General features: G+C 42.1%; 1 protein-coding gene across 2 annotated transcripts in view; it reads left to right on the forward strand.

Moving 5' to 3' along the window:
* Positions 1-23,319, forward strand: part of dstyk (dual serine/threonine and tyrosine protein kinase) — a 123,548-nt gene that overhangs the window by 79,085 nt on the left and 21,144 nt on the right. For both annotated transcript variants that reach the window (XM_048553188.1, XM_048553189.1), the window contains exons 4-10: positions 10,031-10,269; positions 10,882-10,965; positions 17,252-17,428; positions 19,467-19,596; positions 20,023-20,179; positions 21,819-21,951; positions 22,976-23,089. In XM_048553188.1, coding sequence (XP_048409145.1) covers positions 10,031-10,269; positions 10,882-10,965; positions 17,252-17,428; positions 19,467-19,596; positions 20,023-20,179; positions 21,819-21,951; positions 22,976-23,089 — 1,034 coding nt within the window. The remainder of the gene's footprint in view (positions 1-10,030; positions 10,270-10,881; positions 10,966-17,251; positions 17,429-19,466; positions 19,597-20,022; positions 20,180-21,818; positions 21,952-22,975; positions 23,090-23,319) is intronic.

The following is a 23,319-nucleotide window of genomic DNA, read 5'->3' on the forward strand; positions in this document are numbered from 1 at the left end:
GAATACAGTTCTGCATAAATGTACCAAGTAATGCACGTGTTGTCTAAGGAGTGAGAGATTTGGTTGAGGTGGGTGTCCTGGAACAGCTGGAGAGGTGTTTAGGAGGCAGTGTTGAATGGTTCAATGTGGAATGACGTATCACCAGGACCAAATAATGCAGAGAAGGAATGACTGAGAGGAAAGTGGTCCAAGTTTTTTCGCAGATGGAGCCTTCAGGATGCTTGTGTTGCAGAAGACCACTCTGCTGTAAGTGCTGGTCATTTTTTGTCATGGTTTTATAACTGAAGATTCCTCTTGAAGACAAAACAGCTTTGTGGCAATTGTGAAGTAGTTTCCTTCCAGCTGCTTCAGAACCTGCCTTCCAAAATTGCAGAATGTCGGTGCTATACATCCAATGAGGCTCTGCTGAAAATTCAGCTGGTTTGCAGATAGCAATGTTGTAAATGACTGACCTGTTTCGTGATTTTTAGCTGAGCCATACTATTAGCCAAAGTACCAGGATAAATTTTACAGACTTGGAATAATGCTGTGGAGCATTTGCCTTCTCCAATGTCTGTAGGAGCTGTATCTGTTGTGACATTATCAGTAGGCGTGATCGCTGCACAGTCACCGTCCATATAATACCTTGTCTTCACTTGAAGTGCCTTCCATCCTTTTGTATGATGCTACCATTGTGCTGAATGGAATAGATTTAGAACAGCTCTAGCAATCCATGAGGTGTGTGGGTCATGGTAGCAGAATCGCATTTGATTACAATCTCTCATCCAATGGTCTGAAATGTCTCGGTACCTTCAAAGGTATCAATCCCGGTTCATCCGGACTGCCTTTTACATCAAGGCTGCATTTGGTAGTGTAGTATCGAGGTGCTGAGCAAAGTTCAGGCCGGTGGGAAACAGGGAATATCGTGAGCTGGTTGGAATAAATAGAGATCAACCACGCTTCCTTGATCCCCTCACCATCATCCATTTCTTATATAGGATAATTGTTCTTCAAGAGGCAAACTGCTCAACATCTAAGATATGGTCTGACAGAAAAACTGTATCACCCTTAATCCGCATGCCCCTGCCATCAAACCCCACAAGAGAAAACCAGATCAACCTTTGGAAAGATGGCGTTTTTTTTTTAAAAAGGCAACAGGGGAAAAGGGAAAAAGACGTGTGCCTATGGCCTGGAAGGGAAAGGTAGAATCACAGAATCCCTACAGTGCAGAAAGAGGCCTTTCACCCCTTTTTGGAGTCTGCACCAATCCTCCAAAGAGCATCCCACATACTCCCCCACCCTATTCCCGTAACTGCAGGTTTCCCATGGCTAATCCACCTAGCTTGCAGATCCTGGACAGTTTTAACCTATGCATCTTTTCGATGACTTGTCATGACTAAATTTCCTTTATTAAAAAATTTTACCTAGCCTATTTTTCTAATCAACCCGTTTTAGAGATGTTGTTCTACACCACCTGGAGCAAGTGGGACGTGAACCCGAGCATCCTGATAGGTACACCATCACTGTGCCACGAGAGGGACCCCTTAAAGATTGAGTTGGAAGCAGGGCACTGCTGAGTTGTAAATTCAGCCTGTTTATTAACCAGGTGCTTTAATGCACGATATCACAAAACTACTAATATTACTGAGGTGAGCTTTTCAATACCAGGTGTAGTGAAGGGTTTAAAATTCCATCATTTGCTATAACAGGATTTGCCCCGTTCCCATTGCATTAGACTGGGACTCTGGATTTGTAGTCCGCTGACAGTACCCCTATGCCATCCCCTGAAGCTGAATCGCTAATGTCTGTGGATTGATAAATTATTGAGTTCTGAATCTAATCAATTTGCAATCAAACTGTAGTGATTTAGTCATCATCCACTACTTCAGTATTTACCAAGCTCATGGTGTTTCCAAACAGGAGTCTTTCATTTGCGTGCCTAGAGATGACATTTAAGAAATAGGATTTTAGGAGAGAGACTGCACTTGGAGTGCACACACTGACTGCAGGGTTTGTAGAACAGACTTCCAAAATCGGAGGGATTGCTTGGCAACAGTTAGCAGAGATCTCTAGTTATGTTAAAGCTATGTTTTTCCAGTAATTACAGCAACAGACTCCACCTCCAGAACTTTTTGACATCTGTGCTTATACCTTAGTAAAAACAGGTGACCTATAGCACACATCAAACTGTTGGTTTCAGCTTCCAAGAAGTCGCACAGTAAAAATCTCCATTGAAATTAGATAATGTCCAAATAGTCCAGTATTTGCTGCATTATTGGAGATCTTAATATAGAGGTCAATGTCAAATTGTAGAAAGTCCTGGATAATGTCTACGTTTGGGCTAATATGTGGCAACCAACATTTGTGCCCCCACAATGCGTAGACATGAGCAAGCTGCAAGGAGAAGAGCCAGCCATTGCCACTAAACTTCAAGGGACATTACCATCGCTGGATCCCCATACCATGAATATTTGTGGAGTTGGCATTGACCAGAAGCTAAATTGGGCCAACCGTACAAAGCTGTGACGACAAGATAAAGTGAGAAGTTAGAAATACTGCAACAGATAACTGAACACCTGACTCCCCAGAGCCCGCCCATCATCCGCAAGTCACAGGTTATTAATATGATGGAATGCTCCTCACGCACAGGGATGAGCTCAGTTCCAACAAGAATCAAGAAACTTGACGCCATCCAGAACAAAGCAGCCATTTGACTGGCGGCACCACCACTGTCGCCTTCAACATTCAATCCCTCCATTAATGACTGTCAGTAATACGTGTGTACTGTCTACAAGATGCATAGCAGAAATTCCCCCAAGCTGGTTCAGTTGCATCTTCCAAACCCACAACTCCTTCCATCTAGAATGACAAGGGCAACACATAGGTGGGAGTCACCACTTGCAAGATCCCCTCCAAGATGCAGAATGTGCTGCTTTAGAATGATGTCAATATTTGAACAATGCTGGGTCAAAATCTTGCTTTAATAGTACTGTGGGTGTCCCTGCGTTGCAGTATGCCACTGACTCAATTTGCATTAGTTGTTTGAAAGGGGTTATTTATGTGAAATTGAAGTGATGTCAGTGCTTTGGCAATCAACTCACTGCAACAGTTTAATGAATCCACTCTGAAGAGTTTGCAGTTAGAGAAGAGTATTGAGAAACTTTACTACGTTTTCTATTAGAACAGAGGAAGCTGGGGAGATTTCAAACGTGATGTCCCAGCAAGCATTTTTTGTTTGGCACCATTAGAATGGATTAATGGGCCTTTATGACATTTTAATGTTAGCAATATCGTGGTGCTGAGACTTCCAAATTAATTGGAATCAATTCTTACGATTTCTTTTTAGTGAACAAATGGATGTCTAAGTCTTCACGTTAGACTCTGGAGCAAAGAACAAGTTGGAACAAAATACCGTGAGGCTGTATGCGCAATTTTTTTCTAATGCGCCTGTGTTGAAATTTCACAGTTAGATTCATGCAGACCGCCACCTTGTGGTTCTCAGCATCACTGCACGAGCTCTAAAATTACTGGCCCAGCAAGAATTAACCACAATTTGTCTTCACATAATACATCCCCAGATACTTCAAATTTGACACTGAACCCCATGATAATATGAGGAACGTTTGTCAAGTTTTTGTATGCAAGTGCGGATTAAAGGAGTAGTGGTAGAGAAAAGGCTTTTATTCATTTTAAATGTCAAAATGGGTGGCATGGTGGCTCAGTGGTTAGCACTGCAGCCTCACAGCACCAAGGACCCAGGTTCGATTCCAGCCTCGGACAAGTGTCTGTGTGGAGTTTGCACATTCTCCCTGTGTTTGCATGGGTTTCCTCCCAGTACTCCGGTTTCTTCTCACAGTCCAAAGATGTGCAGGCTAGGTGGATTGGCCATGCTAAATTGCCCGTTGTGTTCAGGGATGTGTGGGCTTGTGGGGGATGGGTCTGGGTCTGGGTGTGATGCTTCAAGGGCCGGTGTGGACTTGTAGGGCCGAAGGGCCTGTTTCCACACCGTAGGGAATGTAATCTTAAAAAAAAACTGATAGGATTTTGTTCATTGAATCTGTTATCAACGTTCACTGTTCAGAGGGAAAATGATTAGCCTTCAGATGAGACATTATCATTTGATTCCTTTCAAACTATGGTTGAGCAGGAACATTTGGCCAACTGGATTACTGCTCATTAAGGATTCCAACAGCATTATTCTGCGTCCTGCTGAAGCAATAGAATAGAACGTTTATAAAAATTGTTAACGCTTCAAATGGCTTTGCACATTCTGATTTCTGTTAGGTAAAATTGTCACTAGACCACTGGCACTTAGATACTAGTTTGGATGAGTACATGGCGCTGAAGTGTTTTTCAATAACTTAGCGATAAAAGCTTCCACATGCCTACAATCGTTCCAGAGAGATTGAAGATTTATTCTTTTGTTGAGCAATTGGCAAAGTGTGTTGCTCACGTAAGTAGCTTAGAAGATTGCCGAGGTCCAGCATCTTGGGGATATGCCAGTGCTGTGCCTTGCACTTGCTGCAGGTATTGTCCATTTCGCAGCAAAAACCAAAAGAGTTGCCTAGCTAGCAGCATACTACTTAAACCCTCTTGTATTGCTTGGTCAGGTTAGTGTAGACAGCTCTGCTTTGTGACTGTGACCGAATAAAGGTATTGCTTTGGTTGTCCACTAATTTTTTTTGGCTGCTTCCAGCAAGTTCTCCTGGTGCCCTGACCAATGTTTATCTATAGATTACAATCACTGCATTTTTTATTTAAAGAGGAATCCATGAGGGAGTATTTCGTTTCAATATTTCGTTGGAATTGTAGTAACTTGTAAGATGTTGAATAAGAATCTCATTGTGGGGACTTGCTGTGTTTCCTACAGTGCGACACTGATTACACAGCAAAACTACTCCATTGCTTTTGGAGGTCTTCGAGTTGTGAAATGTGCTGGAGAAATGCAAATTGTTTCTCTGTTCTTGCTAGGAACAGTTGTACCTTATGAGAAAACTCCCAAGTTACTGATTCCAGCTATGCCTCACTTCCTTGCACAGACAATGAAAAAGTCATTTACTGTGCTAATGGGCTCCCTAACTTACAAATAATATCGCTTGAATACACTGACTGTAAATGTCGTTAGAAGCTCAGTATTATCCACCTTTTGTACAAGAATCTCTAAGTAGTTTTGACACTGATGGAGGCCATTGTCCCCATCTCGGTTGTGTCGGATTTCCAAATGAGTATTTCACATAATACTACTTTACTGCCTTCTGCCAGTAATGCCACACATTCTTTATCTTAAAATAATTGTCAATGCCTGCCTGGATTGACCCTCCCTCCATCTCTCTCATTCAAGCATCCCAGGCACTAATCAATTTTTTGGAATGGTAAAGTCTTTCCTCATTACTTGGGAAATTCTCTCTTGACCTCTGAAAGATCAAACCCAGTTGATTTGAGGGCTTAGCTTAATTTCAGTCATTGCTTCAAATTAACATGAATATCTGGCCTTCTGCTCTTGAATGACTGTGGACCTGTTACGTAATGTAAAGTTTTACTGAACTCCCAGATTCTTGTTTTTAAATCCTTGGTCATATTAGTTTCTGGATTAGTATCTATGTGACTGGATGTGAGAAATGGTGAGGGAGAAATGAGTTTGGGTATTTTTTTTTGAAAAGGCTACCAAATAGTGGGGAGGAGGCAAAAAGGAGCATTATCAGGCAGATTAGAGAAATCTACAGGCAAGGTTCAGTTGTGATGGTTGGTGAAGCCAGTTACCTTAGACTGGGCATGGAAGGGGAAAAGTTCCTGCAATATGTTTAAGAGAATTTTCTGGCCCACTCTCTACCAGAAAGGGAACTGTGCTGGATCTGGTTCTAGGAAATAAGCAGGCCAGATTGACCGTGTCAGAGTGTGGGTCTTTTGGGAAATTGCTGGCATAAAATATGGTATGGTTCAACATTAAATTGGAAAGAGATAAAAATCAGTCCATGATTAAGATTGTTGACTGGCAAAAGACAGATTTTTGGGCTCTGAAATTTGAAGTGGAGCATGCTTAGATGTGCATTTTGATGGATAAAATGGTGAATGTAAAATAGGAAATTTTCAAGGGAGATGAATAGCATGCAAGCTAGGTACGTAGCTGTGAGGAATAAATACAGGATCTCCAAAAGTACTGTGTACTGGCTAAGGATCACAGTAAGAAAATAAGGACATGTCTGATGTATACCTGATTTCTGAGGAAGCATGAGGAATGGATGGCAGGCTGCAATAAAACAAACAGTAAAATATTCTACAGTTAGGTTGATATGAAAAGGGAAATGAAGGATTTAAGTGGGGTTCATACAGAACAAGCAGGGTCAGCTACTTAGTAAAGCTAAGGACGTATCGACCTTTTGCTTTTGACTTTACCCAATTTAGAAAATGGTGACAATGGCCCAGTTGAAAACATGGGTGTTGAACAACTGAACAGTACAGTAATAAACAGAGCTGCATTTTAAAAAAGGCTGACAACTCCAGGTAGAAAGTCACCAGGCATGGATGAGATGCATCTTGGATTGCTGCGAGGGGTAAGGGAGCAAATTACAGAGCTGCTGACAGGTTTTCCAGGCTCCTCTGAACACTGAATCAGTCCCATGGGACTGGAGGATTGTAAATGTGATATTCCTTGGGAAAGGGGCGAAGGGCAATTTAAGAAACTATAGAGTTTGTAGCTTGACGTTAGTGGGAAAACTGGCTCTAGGGCTGTTTATAATAACAAAGTTTGGAGCTGGTTGAACACAGCAGGCCAGGCAGCATCAGAGAAGCAGGAAAGCTGACTTTTCGGGTCTGGACCCTTCAGCCAAAATGTCAGCTTTCCTGCTGTTCTGCTGCCTGGCCTGCTGTGTTCTTCCAGGTCCAAACCTTGTCATCTCAGACTCATCTGTAAAGTTGTTTGTTTTCAGTTTATGTTGTAGATCAATACATGACAGTCACCCATGGCTGCTTTGAGGACAGGTCATGTCTGACAAATTTGATTGAATTCTTTGGGGTGAAACAGGCAGTGGATGAGGACAGTGCTGTTGATACTGTATATTTGGATTTTGACAGGTGACACGGCAGGCCGGTTAGCAAATTGGAATTATTTGGGTTTGATGATTCCTTGGCTGAATGACCTAGAGTTCGCCAAAAAATAGTTAACAGAGAATTGGCATTCTGATATTGGAGATAAGTTGAAAGTGGTCTTTGGTGGGGACTCTTGCTTTTTCTGATTGCTTTATTTAAAGAGGATATTAAGCTACAGTGAATAGTGAGGATGACTGACTTCAGATGGACATAGAGAAATTGACTAAATGGACAGACACCTAGCAGATGAATTTCAATGCAGAGAAATGATGCAAAGCATTTCGGTAAAACAAACTTGGAGACACAATACAGGCTTAATGGTACAACGTTAAGGGGAATACAAGAGCAGAGGAACATCAGGGTGTACATACATAAACCTCTGAAGGTGGCCAGGCAAGTTGAAACAGTTGTTCAGAAGGCAGGCTATTTGGGGTTATAAATAGAGGCAGTGAGTCTGAAAGGAAATAATGCCAAACCTCTCCAAATCATTGGTCAGAACACAGTTGGAGCATTGTGTTCACTCCTGGGCGCCTCATTTAAAGAAGAATGTTAAAATCCTAGAGAGCTCAAAGGAGATTTACTAGAATGATACAAAGAATGAGAGATTATAGATACAAGGAAAGGTTAGAAATTGGGCTGATTTTCTTGGGAGCATAGACAATGAGGAGGTGACCTTTTATTGAGGTCTTGAAAATTATGAAGGATTTGGACAGACCAAACAGTGATCCCCGGTTTCCACCAGTTGGTGTATCAGTGACTAGGAGGCACAATTTCAAGGTTGTCAGGAAAAGAGTTAAGAGTGAGTTGAGTAGAAACTCCTTGGGAGAGAGTTGTTTGGTTTTGGTAAGCCCTACCTGGGATAGTGGTGGAGGCAGATTCCATTTGAGTTTTCAAAAGAGATGCATTGAGCATTACAGGGAGGGCTGGAGAATGGGACTGGGTGGGTTTTTTTCTCATCCATTCACTGGATGAGGGCATTGCTGGCTTGGCAGCATTGTTTGCCCATAACAGGTTGCTCTTTCGGGCACCAGGACAGAGACAGAATCCAGTGGCCTTCCTCTATGCTCCGTGTAATTTTAGGATTCCATTAGCAAAAAGGGGATCTGTCGCTTCAAATTAGCCAGATGCAGTGTCGTTTTTATCTGGCGAGCAATTTTCTTTCAGCCTTGTACCACCTACCTGATAATTTGAAACAAATTTTTGGTTTTTCATGAAATTAGTTGCCTCCAAGGTTTAGACAAAGCAGGCCATGCCTGAAGAGGATTATGGCTTATGGATATTAAAAATCATTGTGAATTGTTCATATTAAAAATAAATTTATCAATGTCAAGCCAGAGTCTGTTGATTTCATTGTGAAAAATACTGCCACTTCAAAAACAGTTTCTGAATTGCAATAATACAGAAGAATTGTTTAGCATTGTTTGAGTGTTAAGGTCATAAACCAATGTTTTTCTGCAGGCAGTCACAAGCAGCAATATATTTGCAAGGCTTAGATGGCAGATAGCTCCAGAGTGAATGAACTTAGCATCAGGGCTCTGCTTTTACCTTTTGGAGAATTATGTGCTGGAATTGTAGCTTTGCAGTTTTGCATTGATATGGAGAGTCTGAATGCTCATATCCATACTTTGTCTCCAGAGTCCAAAGGTCAATTTCTGCCTTCAAGATGGTGAGCAGCTAATACAGTGAGAACTCTCCTAGGTAGAGAATTTTGAGTGAACATGTTTCTTCTTCCATCTTTTGTTGTTAATAATCAAGACCTTGTGAGATGGTACCCCTTGGTTCCTCTCTGCCTTACTAAAGGCAAGAGTATCATTTAACGTACTGATATCATTGTTCAACAGTCTAAATGAGTAATTGGGGGAAGACTCTTCCATCAAAATTGTTTGCCTGACCCACGCAATGGCATTAGTTCAAGTTTAGACAATTTACTTCCATGTCTTGAACTTTTAATTCATGTTTCCGACTTGCTGCTTCATAGATAAATGAACAGGCAGGGAAAAGAGGTCTACGGGCCATGTAGGCACAAGGTTTTTAATTTAGAATGGCATCGTGTTAGCACAGTCTTAGTGAGCCATAGGACCTGATCCTGCACTGTACTGTGTTTTTGTTCTGTTTATGTTCATTTGATTTGTAGCCGAGGCAGCTGGATGGAGTTAAGGTGCTGATCTACCAAGGTCATATTTGAATGACGAAGTAAGCTTAGGACTGAATGACCACCCCTTATTCTTGTGCCATCCCTAAAAACAGACCTTTTTTAAGGGTCAGTACTTTTCATTATTGTCACTAAATATACTGGAATGTACATGGAATAGTGTAAGTTAGATGGGCTTGAGATCGATATGACAGGTCAGCACAACATGGAGGGCCGAAGGGCCTGTGCTGTGCTGTTATGTTCTATACTGAATATAAACTGGGAGTTTAACTATTCAGCTGGATTCTTCTCCAGGGATGAATAGAAGTTTTGGAGATGTAACATGCATTGGAATCTTAATGTTCCCAATTGCATTGAAGATTTCACTGCAGTATGTTAATTTATTGTGCAACCAACCACATTTCAGACAGAAAATAAAACAGAACTGCAGATGCTGGAGATCTGAAACCAGAACAGAAATTGCTGGAGCAACTCTGGTCAGGCAGCATCTGTGGAGAGATAGCACTTAACATTTGAAATGCGGTTGCTCTCCAAAACTCAGCTCCAGTTTCAAATCCTGTGTTCTGCTAATGACTTTACATTTCGTCATCAGCCACTTGCTTGATGTTCTCCCTGTTTCCCTAACTTTGAAATCGATTGAATAAAGTGATGAACATGTGTTGATTAATTGAGACTTTGTAATCTCTCATTTTGTCATCAGTGCACTTGAAATGGTAGCGTCAAGGTGAAATTTCTCAATTTGTAATTTGAGTCTTGCAGAACAAGGCTAATGCCAGTCGTGTTCATTATTTCTTTTCCTTCCTATCTCTCAAGACATAATCATCTCTGAGAGTGGTGAGACTGTTGGCAATAAGGACATTAAGTGCTGCATCAAACAGATTCAAGAATTGATTATTTCTCGGTTAAATCAGGCTGTCGCCAATAAACTGATCAGTTCTGTTGATTATCTTCGAGAGAGTTTTGTTGGGACCCTTGAACGCTGTCTCAAGAGCTTGGAAAAATCCAACCAGGATTCTGCCATGAACAATGCCACCAGCAATCACTTGAAGCAGGTAAGTCAAGAATAGATGATAATTCGTGAGCTGAATGCACAGCCCTGGAGGGTGTACACAGTGAAAATTCTGAAAGTTAACTGTGACTGGTTTTTTTTTCCAAACGTTTTGATTCAATGCGCACCTCCTGGCACAAGAGCAAGAGGCAAGATCAGAATTATTTTGAGCAGTGAATTGTGATCTGGATTGTGCTGAATAGTTTAATGGGTGTACCCCAATGCTTCGTTCCAGCAAGTGGCAGTTGAGTGTCAGAGTCTTTCATTGGGAGATGCCAAAAGCAGATTGAGTTCAGATTCGAATGAATGAAGTTTGGAGTGGGAAGCAACTACAAGGAAAGCAAGCAAACTTGAACTTCCTGCATCATAGAAATTGATGGTAAAAATAGACAGAGGTTCATCAAGTTTGCCTTGTACTATTAAGTAGTCCAGAGCAGACCCATACACAAATGAAATTTTAAATTTTGGTAATTATGAATGCACTGTCCGCTTATTCAAACCCAGTTAGCTGCTCCTTGCTGCATGTCTTTTGCCAACATATACTTGTGCTTTCCATTGAAACTAGCAACTGCACCTGTTCAGTTTCTTGGAAAATAATAATAATGTTTTTTCCTAGATTTTAAATGCTGCATATCACGTTGAGGTCACATTCCATTCAGGATCAACGGTATCCCGACTGCTTTGGGAGCAAATCAAGCAGGTAAAGATAGCTATGGTAATTCAAGAGGCACTATTGAGTAGGTGTTTAATAGCATTCAAAGTCCCCTTATTGCAGTATAGTGTATCCAGTTTGTTGGACATCGGTCCTTGTCAGTCATGTCAGAAGTGTCATCCTTTTTATGTCCATTGATATAGAAAATCTTTTATAGGCCTAAATGTGCTGCCTTGATACTGCTGTAGGTGTATTAGTTGGAAAGTGCTCGGTTGAATTCTGGGAAACAGCCCTTGTGTGACAGAGGTAGGAATGTGTCTGTATCTAGTCAGTTGGCTCCCTTGTCTGTTTGGCTCGTTGAACAGCAGTTAAGCCAAGTTCCTGTGTTTAGCATGCAGTGACCTCTAGTGAACTTTGTGGCTGTCCTAGTTATGAAACCTTGTCATCAAAGACCAATGCTGTCTGGGCATTGTATATGAATTATGACTGCTTGGAGATAAAGAACGCTTGGCAAAGGTTCCTGAGTCTGAATTGGTGCCCTCAAGATAAGATAAAATTTGTCCAGTGATTTAGCATCCCCTCCAGAAGAAGACCATTGGGTTCAACTTGCCTGTGGTATTTTTTTCTACGCAATTTGACTTTCTTAAAATCTTTGCCAAAAAATCTGTATTTATCCAACTCGCTTTTCTTTTTCCAAAAGCTACTTTTGAATCTTTTGTGTACTGCCTTTACGACAAGTGCATTCCAGATTGCTGTAATTTTCCTGCATTTTAAAATAATATTTTTCATGGCAGCTTTTTTCATTCTTTTGTCAATTACCTTCAATTTCCATTTCATAATCATTAGAATTCTTTTAATCTTACAATCGTTCTACTAGCTACAAATATACTATTACCAAGACTGGTCCCATGTTTCCCTCGCTACACCCATACCCTTGAATATTTTGACACTTCTGGTACTCTAAGTACTTCTGAAAAGGTTGAGTGTTATGACTCAGTTACCCTCCTAGGTAGTGCATTCAAGACTCCAACACACTCTCTCTGGATTAAAAGATTTTCCCCTCAATCCCTCTAAACCACCTGCCTTTCACTTTAGAATTAGGCCACCTTGTTCCCCTCAAAGGGATCACTAACATATTGTTTTCTATTCACCATGTCTTGTGCTTTATAATCTTAAGCACCTCTACCAGGTCCCTCGTCAATCTTCTCTGCTCCAAAGGAAGCAACCAATTGTCCAGTCTCTCATTCAGGAACTCCATCCCAGGTAATGTTCTAACAAATTTGGTCTGCATCTCCTCCAGTGCAGTTAAACTCTTAGTATAATAAGTAAGGTGACGATATTGGCATACAGTACTGCTACTGTGGTCTAACCAAAGCTCTGTTCAGCTTCAACCTGACTTCTGTAGTTTTGACTCTTGTGCCACCACTGATAAAGGTGCATAGTTTATAGGCTGCCTTAACTATCTTATGACCCTGTCCTGCCACCTTTGGGGATCTGTGGGCAAGCACCCGAAGCCTCCTGAGTTTTGCGTATTTGAATACCTTCTTAGCTTGTTCCTTCTTCCAAAGTGCATCACCTCACATTTTGCAGGATTAAATTCCATTTACCTTTTCAGTCTGCCATCTGACTAATGTGTTTACTTTGTTTAATCTAACATCTTCCACTTTGCTGCCAGTACTGCAACCAATCTTTGTGTCATTCATAAACTTTCTTAACATCCATCACCACATTGTCATCACCATCATTTTATGATTATCACAAATGGCAAGGGACTCCACCCTGATCCCTGTGGTACACCACTGCACATCGGGCTCCAGTCATGCAAATCTTCTACCACCACACTGTCTTTCTCCTGTGACTAAGCTAATTTTTGATCTTCCTTGCAAGTTAGCCTGGATCCCATGAACTTTTCCCTTAATCGGTTTCCCATGTTGTACCTTGTCAAAAGCCTTGCTGGAATCCATATCAACTGCATCAGCTGCCTTGCTATCCAAGCACTTGGTCATCATCTGTCAGTTCCACCAGATTTGTTCAGCATGACATCCTTGAAACCATGCTGACGATACTTGATTGGAGTAGTGACAGAAGGGGTAAGAACCAATTTTTCACTGTTTTCTTTTCAATAATCCTTTTGAACAAGTATTAAAGAATAAGACAAATTTTTGTTGTAAAGTGAGAAACCCAAGCTCCTGTCAACAAACTTGAACCCTCTGATCACTGCATCATGTGTAGTAAAACTCTTCTACACCCTCTCCATGGCATTTGATATCTCACCTGAAGCATGATACTCAGTATTGGGTAATGCTGCAACTGAGATTGAGCTTTTTGAAGATTCAGCATAATTCCCTGACTTTTAGTACTCCTTGATTTGTAAAGCCTGAATCTTATGTGGTGCTTAATCAACTTTGTCCTAGAGTCGTACAACATGGAAACAAAACCTTAGTTCCGGCTTATTCATGCCAGGGATGGAGTTTTAAACTAGGGAGGTTATGTTGCAGCTGTTTGGGATGCTGGTGAAGCCACCTGGATTACTGTGTACAGTTTCGGTCTTTTTACTTGAGAAAGGATTAGATTCCTAGATTAGATTCCCTACAGTGTGGAAACAGGCCCTTCGGCCCAACAAGTCCACACTGCCCCTTGAACCATCCCACCAAGACCCATTCCCCTATAACCCCCACACCCCTGAACACAGCAGCCAATTTAGCACAGCCAATCCACCTAGCCTGCACATCTTTGGACTGTGGGAGGAAACCGGAGCACCCGGAGGAAACCCACGCAGACACAGGGACAATGTGCAAAGGCCACACAGTCGCCCGAGGCGGGAATTGAACCCGGGTCCCTGGTGCTGTGAGGTAGCAGTGTAACCAGTGAGCCACCGTGGGCTGGCACTGGAGTTGGGGGGCTTATGTGGAGAGATTGAGTAGACTGGGACTGTGCTCATTGGAATTTAGAAGAATGGCATGAGATTCTTATAGAAGCATGTCAAAGTCGAAGGAAATAGATGACAGGCAGGGAGGTTGCTTCCAGTAGTGGATGAAACGAGAACTTGGCAAAGCCTCAAAATAAAGAGGAGCAGATTTAGCACTGAGTTGAGGAGGAACTTCTTCACCCAAAGGATAGTGAATCTGTGGAATTGCCTGCCCAGGAAACAGTTGAGGCTACCATGTTAACTGCTCTTAAGGCAAAGACAGATTGTTGAGCAGTAAAGGAATTAAGGGTGACAGTGAGCGGATGGGTAGGTGGAGCGGAGTCCAAAAAGATTAGTCATCTTTTTGAAAGGCAAATCAGGCTGAAAAAGCCAGATGGCCCACCCCTCCTATTTCTTGTGTCCTTCTGACCAGATATCCAAAACTGATTTTAGTCCCATTTGGCCTGTATCCTTCCAATAATTTCCCTATTTGTGTACCTGTCCTAATGTGTTTTAATGTTGTAACTGTCCTTGCATCTGCCACTTCCTCTGGCAGTTCATTCAACTTACGAACCACCCTCTGTGGAAAATGGTTCCCCTTGGGTCCCTTTTTTAAATCTTTCTCCTGTCGCTTTAAAAACTCCGCTGCCCCAGGGATAAGACCGTTGCAATTCACCTTCTTTTACATCTCATGATTTTATAAGTGCCTATAAGGTCACCCGACAACCACCTGTGCTCCAGAAGAGAAAAAGTCTCAGCCTGTCCAGCATCTCCTTATGACTCCACCCTTCCGGGCTTTACAACATCTCTGTAAATCTACCATTTCCAGTTTAATAAAAGCCTTCCTATAAGAGGGTGACCAGAATTGTACATTGGCATAGGTATGTTTGGAGTACTAATGTAATGTACAGCTGTAACACAACATCCCAAATCCCATACTCGGTGCTCTGACCAAATTTTGAAGGCAAGCATGTCAGATGCTGTCTTCACCACCCCTGCCCCCCCCCCCCCCCCCCAATCTGAGACTCTGCTTTAAAGGAATATACACCGGCATCCCCGGCACGTGGTGTTCAAGAACATACCTGGGGCCTGTATATCCTGCCTTGGTTTGCCTTGGCAAAATGTAACACCTTACTTTTATCCAAATTAAACTCCACCTGGCATTCTTTGACCATTCATCCAGTTTATCAAGATCCCATCGTACTGAGGTTACCTCCCGCCCACGACACCATCTATTTTGGTGTCATCTGCAAATTTAGTAACCATGCCCCTTAATCAATTTGGATGAGCATGTAAGTAATGAACAATGGTGGACCCAGCACTGAACCTTAAAACACACCACTGGGCACGGGCCTCCAGTCTGAACAAAATACTGGTTACAGGAACTCATAGTCCGCTTGGGAACTCTGCAGCCCAATGTTATCAATGTGGACTTCACCAGCTTCAAAATCTCCCCTCCCTCTACTGCGTGCCAAAACCAGCCCAGCTCGTCCCCTCCCCCCACTTCATCCCAAAACCAGCCCAGCCTGCCTTCATCCCAAAACCAGCCCATCCCCCACCTGTTCTTCCTCTCACCCATCCCTTCCTCCCACCTCAAGCCGCATCTCCATTTCCGACCTACTACCTCATCCCGCCTCCTTGACCTGTCCGTCGTCCCTGGACTGACCTATCCTCTCCTCTCCCTACCTCCCCACCTATAGTCCCCTCTCCACCTATTTTCTTTTCTCTCCATCAGTCTGCCCCTGTCCCCCCTTGCTATTTATTTCAGTTCCCTCTCCCCATCCCCCTCTCTGATGAAGGGTCTAGGCCTGAAACGTCGGCTTTTGTGTTCCTGAGATGCTGCTTGGCCTGCTGTGTTCATCCAGCTCCACATTTTGTTGTCTTGGATTCTCCAGCATCTGCAGTTCCCATTATCACTCACCCTCTACCACCATCCTATTTCTCCTTCCATCCAGCCAATTTTGTATCCGTTTGATTATCTTTCCCTGGATCCCATCTGATCAACATTAATAACCAGTACACCATGCAAAACGTTGTCAAAGGCCTTCCTAAAGTCCATGTAGACAATGTGTTCTGTTCTGCCTTCATCAGTCATCGTGGTCACTTATTCAAAAAAAGCTATCAGATCTCTTAGCTCATCTTGAATCGCAACAATATGAAGCATGGCCTAGAGTTAGGACCAACAGTGAGACATGACAGCTTTTGCACAATTTAGTTGTTAGTACAGTAATCCATGGTTTCAAGTAGGATACATGTCAAAATCCTGTCATCCTTCCAATCATCTCTCGGACATGATCATGAGACTTGTTTGTCTCCACCCATGATCACACTTGTCAGCACCTGACTAGAAAGCATTCTGGAAAGGTCTGTTTTTCATCAACACTTGATGTTTATTTATCAAAAGAACCTCTTTTTCAGGGTGTGCGCCCTAAATATTTTACAATATTTTGGTCTTTGACTGGCGAGCAAACATTACTGTCCTCAATGAGGTGAGTTTCAAGAGACATCCCTGGATCATCTGTAAAGTTTGCAAAAGTGAACCTCTTTCTCTCGTTTTAGAGGTGTTGGATTGTACTAAGGAATATACTGCAGGTTTACGCTGAGGATTCCTGTAGAATTGGTTTCTGTTGTATGTTATAATGTCAAATGACTGCCCGTATTCATAGACAAGAAAATCTACAAGCTGGAGCCATATTGTTCCAAGGTACTCTGTGTCCAGCTGGCTGAATATAGAACGGTGCTCATTGAAGATTAGGAAGGGGTGATGTGCTGATCAACCAAACAAATGGATTGGGAGTCGGAGTTTGGGGGGCTGTGGTGGTGTTGAAGAATAGGCAGGAAGGACATTTCAGCAGTTGTGAATTACCTGTCAGGAGTCTAATTATCAATGGGCAGTTTGTTTTCTGTTTGCTGTATAATTGCTGCATTTCATGTAACTCCAGTTGCATTGAGGTCAGTCGCCATTTGGCCAATTTATCAGCAATGGTTTACCTAATAACCTAGTGGATTTATGTTCTACATCCCAGAAGAGGCCTATTCCTTCCTGGTGCACATTGAGCTTTTGGATGTCAGCAAAGGACTAACAAGTTCAGCCAACAAGATTTCCAATCCTGAATGCAGTCCAGTGTCCCATGTTGGAAGTGTATGTGAGAATGACTACATCACTGTCCTCCACAATCAAATAGTTTGTTCTCTGTAAGCACGTCATGAAGACTGCACCTCGGATGAAATAATTGAGGAAGGTTGCTCGAGACCATAGAGTTGCATTGCAGCAGGAGTTTGCACCTTGCAGAGAAAAATTGTAACAAGTGAAGCTATACAATATTTGTGAATATTCTTGATGTATTGGTTACTCTGTACTGAAACTTTTGAGCTTCTTTGTTAGAAAGTCATGAAATTCATTTCTTTTATGTCTCTTTCCAATAGATTATTCATAGGATGCCTTGGGTACATCCCCCAGCTGTGACAATTGAATGGAAAAGGAAAATTGCACAGGATGCTATTGAGAGTCTCTGTGCATCTAAACTTGCCAAGAGCATATGTAGTCAGTTCCGCACCCGGCTCAACAGCTCACACGAAGCTTTTGCTGCCTCTCTACGACAGGTTTGTTCATGTTAACACAGTACACTGAACTTCTTAAAGCATTTGTTTCCCAGCACTTGTACTTGGCGGTGGGGGGGGGGGGGGGCTGCTTTGTTTAAAAGTTGCAATTTGCTTCCCAACCAGGGTTTTGATCCAAAGCCAATATCAGACTGCACTGTTGATTGAAAGGAATCTCTTGTCTAAGCTCTGGTGACATTTCTGATGTCATATGAATCAGAAGTTGGTAGGCTTTCATTCCACTTCAGAGACTGAGAGCCGCAATCTTGGTGATATTCAGTTCTTTCATTGCATTTATCAGCCTTTTGGAATAAATAGTTGAAATAATATCTTCCTTGGACACTAAAGATTTCAAGGCACAACTCCAGAGAAAAATTGGGGAATGTCTCCTTGTGACTTGGCCTGTGTTTGTTTATTTTTCAACCAATATTATTTAAAGAAAAGAAATTCAGATTATTTGTCACAATTACATTGCTGGAACTTGTTGACCATAAATTGGCTGTTATCTGCAATTGAAGTTAATACAAACACCTGGTAGTAATCTGAGGTATTAAAGGTGTATCAATCTGCCTTCCTTTATGGCAACTACTTGTATTTGTAGTGTTCTTCATAGAAACACTAAAGCAAGATATGACTGAGTCAATGAGCTATTGGGACAGATGATGAAATGTTTGATTTGGAGACTTAGTTTTTAGGTCATGCCTTTAAGAAGGAAAAATGAGGCAAATACATGGAGGAAATAAATTCCACAGGTTCTGTATTACACAGCTGTCAATGGTTGAGCAGTTTAAGTGGCATTGAGGAGGCCAGAATTACATAGCCACTAATATCTCGGAAGGTTGTGGAGCAAGGGGAGATGAGAGATATGGAGGGGCAAGACTGTGGAGGAATGTGAAAATTTTCGAATGAATCTGTAGCTTGATCAGTAACCATGCAGTCACTAAACACTTGGGTGTTAGAGGGGCTAGACTGAATGCAAAATGAGATGTGGGCATTCAAGTTATATAAATGCCCTCAAATTCACAAGAGTAGAATGCCAGGGGCCAATGAGGACTGTATTGGAGAAGTCAGTTGCAGGGCTGACAAAGATAGAGGTGAAGGTCTTAAATCATTGGAAGCTGAGACAAAGTCTGACAACGTTGAGGGTAGAAATAAGCATTTGGTAACAATAAGGCTCTGAATTCATGTTGCAGGCAAAGGTGGCACCAGTGTTGAGTGGGTGTACTTTTATTGGAGGGTGGATGGATTTGATAGTTCAGATATGAAGTTCTGGTGTGAGGATGAGCAACAATAACTTCAGCTTTTTCAATTTTTAATTGAAGGACGCTTCTCACGTACAGGATGTTGAATACACTGACCAAGCTTCCACCTCAACCAGGTCTTTCACCACAGTCTTCTGCTCATTACTGCTTGTGGGCTCTTGCTGTGTGTAAAATGCTGTGCTAAATGTTTGTGCTCAGGAGTAGTTAACCAATGAGAAATACTTGGGGACCTGTTGCACAAACTCTCTCTTTCATTCACCTGTCAGGTTAAGGTGAAAATTCTTGCCCCATTTCTTAACCAGTTTAAAAGCAAATCTGTCAACTGAAGGAGCCACTGAAGTATCTTGTACAGAACTGTACCAGGCCATTCAGTCCTGTTATTTCGTGCCAGTATTTGTTTCATATGAAGCACATCCCTCTCTACCCACCTTTTTGTTAATTACATGATGATTAGAACATGGCGTTTTTAGGAAGGAGGTAATTATTAGCCCTTTTTGCTAAAGAGATCAAACGGCATGGGCAACTGGGGTGGAAGGATTAGGGTATGGAACTTGCTTATCAGCCGTGATCATGCTGAAAGGTGCAGCGGGGGGTGGGGTGGGGTGGGGGGGGGCGGGGGTGGTCCAATGGCGCATTCCTGCTGATGTCTACTATGTTTTTGCCCCCATTAACGCATCATATTAGTTGTCTCACTCATTATTATCTATTTTCACATTCAACACCATCAGCTTCCCCTTCAATTCACGAAGTAATTTGATTTTCTTCATTGTTCTCCACAGCTTGAAACAGGACTTTCAGGAAGGCTTGAGAAAACTGAAGATCTGTGGCTGAAAGTACGCAAAGATCATGCACCACGCTTAGCTCGTCTTTCACTGGAAAGTCGTTCTCTTCGGGATTTGCTGTTGCATGGTAATGTTGTTATTCATTTGCATTTATCTTTTCTTTAAACTTTTGGGGGTTGACTTGTTTAATGCACTTGCAAGCAATGACCATGTGCTCAATCTAATGCACCTACTTTTATCACCAGGTTAAATGTGATGTTTCTGTAATAGGAGTAAAGGTAGGTCATTCAACCCTATGAGTTTATTTAGTTAGATCATGGTTGAATGTTATGTTCGTTCCATCTTCAGTTTTATTATTCCCACCTCAAGAATTTATCTCTTACCTTTGACTCTTGAGGGTATACAGGCCTAGTCATTGTAAGCAGCCATAATTTAACCCTTCTAGCCCTGGTATCATCAATTGAATCTGTGCTAAAGAGCCAATATGTCCATCCTTTGGTGATGTGCCCACACTGAATACAGTGCTGTAATGGTGTTTGTCTCTCTAACACAGGTAAACCTAAATTAGGGCGTGAGCTGGGGCGTGGCCAGTATGGCGTTGTGTACCTGTGCGACAGTTGGGCTGGTCATTCACCCTGTGCATTGAAGTCAGTTGTGCCTCCAGATGACAAGCATTGGAACGACCTGGCACTCGAATTCCACTACACTAGGTAGGGTTTGTGCAGAGTTTTGCATCCTGGAGCATGACGCTAGAGTCTGCAGTCTTGTTTCGAGGACTCCATCTGGTCACGTCCTCGTTTTCAAGCATTACCAATTTAACTTCCATAAAGAAGAATTTCTCCTGAGGTTTGTGTATCTTTGTGACTCCATGCCACGGTGAGCTGTAGAGGCAGAGTCCTTAAATCAGTTTAAGGCTGAGAGAAACCCTTGATCAGTAGGGGAATCAAAGGTTCCAAAGAAAACACAGGAAAGAATATATGAGGAACGTTGGTTCAATCATGATCTGTTGACAATAGAAGCAGGCTTGAGGAGCTTAATGGCCTGTTCCTGTTTCTTAGAGTCTTATGGCCATGCGTGTAGTTACGTACTACCTTCTTTTAATCCACACTGATCAGAAAGGTGCAGTTTGATTCCTTATCTGGTGTTAACTGTTTTGAAACAGGTTGTGACTTGTCCTGCTACATTTTTTTGTTTTCTCAGAATCTTTGGTGCTTCATTTCCAATTTTAAATTCAGTTTCTTCTGAATTTAGGCTCATTCCCACCCAGTCCTGGTGTGATGGATGCTATGGTTGGTTGGCTGGCTGGCCGAGCTGGTTTGTTCCGCAGACGTTTCATTCCCCTGCTGAGTAACATCAGTGCAGCCTCTGAAGTGCTGTTGTGTTTTCCTGCCTAGTATTTAAACTCTGGGGTCAATTGGATCTGGTTACCTCATTTCCGGTTCTCCTTCGCAAAGGCTAATTCAATACATTTTATTGACGGCCTTCTTGGTGGAGAACCAGGCCTCTAGGAATTTCTGTGCTTGTTTCTGTTTGGCCTGTCCTAGGATCCTAATTATGTCCCAAACGACATGGTGGTTCTCCTTCATCTCCATTCACATGGACCAGGAAAACCACCAGTTTGTTTGCGACGACAACAGGATTCTCGGACAGGCCAAACAGAGACAACACAGGAATTCCTAGAGGCCTCGTTCTCCACCAAGAAGGCTGTCAATAAATGTATAGAATTAGCCCCTGAGGAGAACCGGAAATGAGGTAACCAGATCCAATTGACCCCAGAGTTTTTAAATGCCAGACAGGAAAACACAACAGCACTTGATCAGAGGCTGCGCTGATGTTACTCGGCGGGGCAATGAAACATCTGCTAACTAATGAACCAGCTTGGCGAGCAAACCAACCATAGAATCCGCAACCCATGCTACAAAACTACTCGGAACATTAGTAGTATGATGGATCTTTATTAAGAGCAAACTATTCCAGTGTAGCTTCGTTTAAAGTTCAGTAAATATGAAAAAGGGTTAGGGGCAAGAAGGAGATTTGGAAGCCTGGGTATTGTTGAATGGTCGATCATGGCTAGAAAACCCCAGGTGTGGCAATTTGCAACATGAGTATGATTTTAAGTTTTTAAAGGAACTATTTGCTCTGAGCATACATCCTCAGGTTTGAAATCCACACTGGCCTCTGCTTTATAAAATTATAATAATTTGGACTTAAGTTAGTGTTCCTAAATTCGATACAAGTGAGTGGATGGCAAGTAAACTGCTAGCTGTCATTGGAAATTCAGCCAAATATGGGAACAGCCAAGTACAGCGCATTTCTAAAATTGAGTCATGTTTCTTTCTCTCCATTTAGATCTTTACCCAGACATGAGCAACTGGTTGATCTTCATGGGTCAGTCATCGACTACAATTATGGGGGTGGATCCAGTATTGCTGTCCTGTTGATCATGGAGAGGTTACACCGAGACCTTTATGCTGGACTGAAGGTGAGCAAACAGGAAGCTGACTCCTATTCTGTGTGTGGACTCTAGCTCTGTCCAGGAGTAAGCCATTCAACTGTTCCAACTTAGTTCAGTCAATTAAACTGTGAATGGCCTCCACCTCAACCTTATTTGCCAGACTTTGCTTCATATCCCTTGAAAGACTGTACCCTTTGACAATTTGTGCAACTCACTAACAGTCAGAATGGAGTATGGATCCACATCTGTCCTCTGGGAAATCTGGAGCTGCCGCCGCCTTTTAAAAGAAGTGGCAATCTGCATGACTTTGTCATGTTTGTAAAATCCAACCCATAGCTTTCATCCCAAGTCTCCAGTTGCTTGCCATGGAATTACCCAGGCTCCTGTTCCATAAACATGTAAACTATCAATGAATAGCAGCAGATGATTTCCAGTTACCTCCATCTATTTTGGTTATATATGTAAATCACACTCAAACAGAGTTAACTGGTTGTTTTGTATCTGCAGAATGGCAGCTTTATTCGTCTATTTGTAAATCAATAAGTAATTTGTATTGAGACAGAACCTCAAAGTTTCAGAACAACCTCCTTGTGAGATTTAAGTTTGTTTTTGTTCCAGTTCTGAGCTGGATTCTTTGCTGCATTTAACTTGAATCCTTGATCAACTGACTGCTGAGCGCATTTTGGAGAGAAAAATAACTTGAGGTAGTCATAAGAGATCTCATGCCAGTGCTCTCTTCCCCCCGTTAACTTAATGGGATTGTACACCCATGCGACCTCAGAGTTGCAGGTACCGAGCATTTTGGATTTCCTAGATTTTAATAATCTTCTGAACAGTCACAAGAACCTAGATTTGGACCTTGAATTTGTATATATGTTCATTTCACTTATCGCCTCAAACATAAACTAACTTCAGTTGTCCTAAAAAGTCACGCCTGCCCTGGTCCCCTAAGTGTTTTATTCCGTTTCATAAGTGTAGAGGTAGACTTCTAAACCATGACGTTGCAATGACTACCTGAATATCTCATACACACACTGTTTCTATTCTCTAGGTTGGTCTGAAGCTTGAAGTACGTTTGCAGATTGCTCTTGATGTTGTGGAAGGTATCCGATTTCTCCACCGCCAAGGACTTGTACATCGAGACATCAAGTTGAAAAATGTCTTGGTAAGATCTCGAAATTCCTACAATGCATTAAACATTTGTGGTGTTTTTTTTAACATGCCTGTTGGATGTAGAATAGATCATTTTGTTCGGGATTGTTTAAATGTTTTTTCCTTCCAATTTTTCATCTCTTGTGCCAATATGCAATCTTGAAGTGAGGCAGGGTCATGAGGCTGATCAAATAGACTACGGTATTTGCTTTTCACTCTCTACTGAAAGGGATGACGTTTTAC

This window comes from Stegostoma tigrinum, chromosome 21 (assembly GCF_030684315.1).
Source record: "Stegostoma tigrinum isolate sSteTig4 chromosome 21, sSteTig4.hap1, whole genome shotgun sequence".
NCBI lineage: Eukaryota > Metazoa > Chordata > Chondrichthyes > Orectolobiformes > Stegostomatidae > Stegostoma > Stegostoma tigrinum.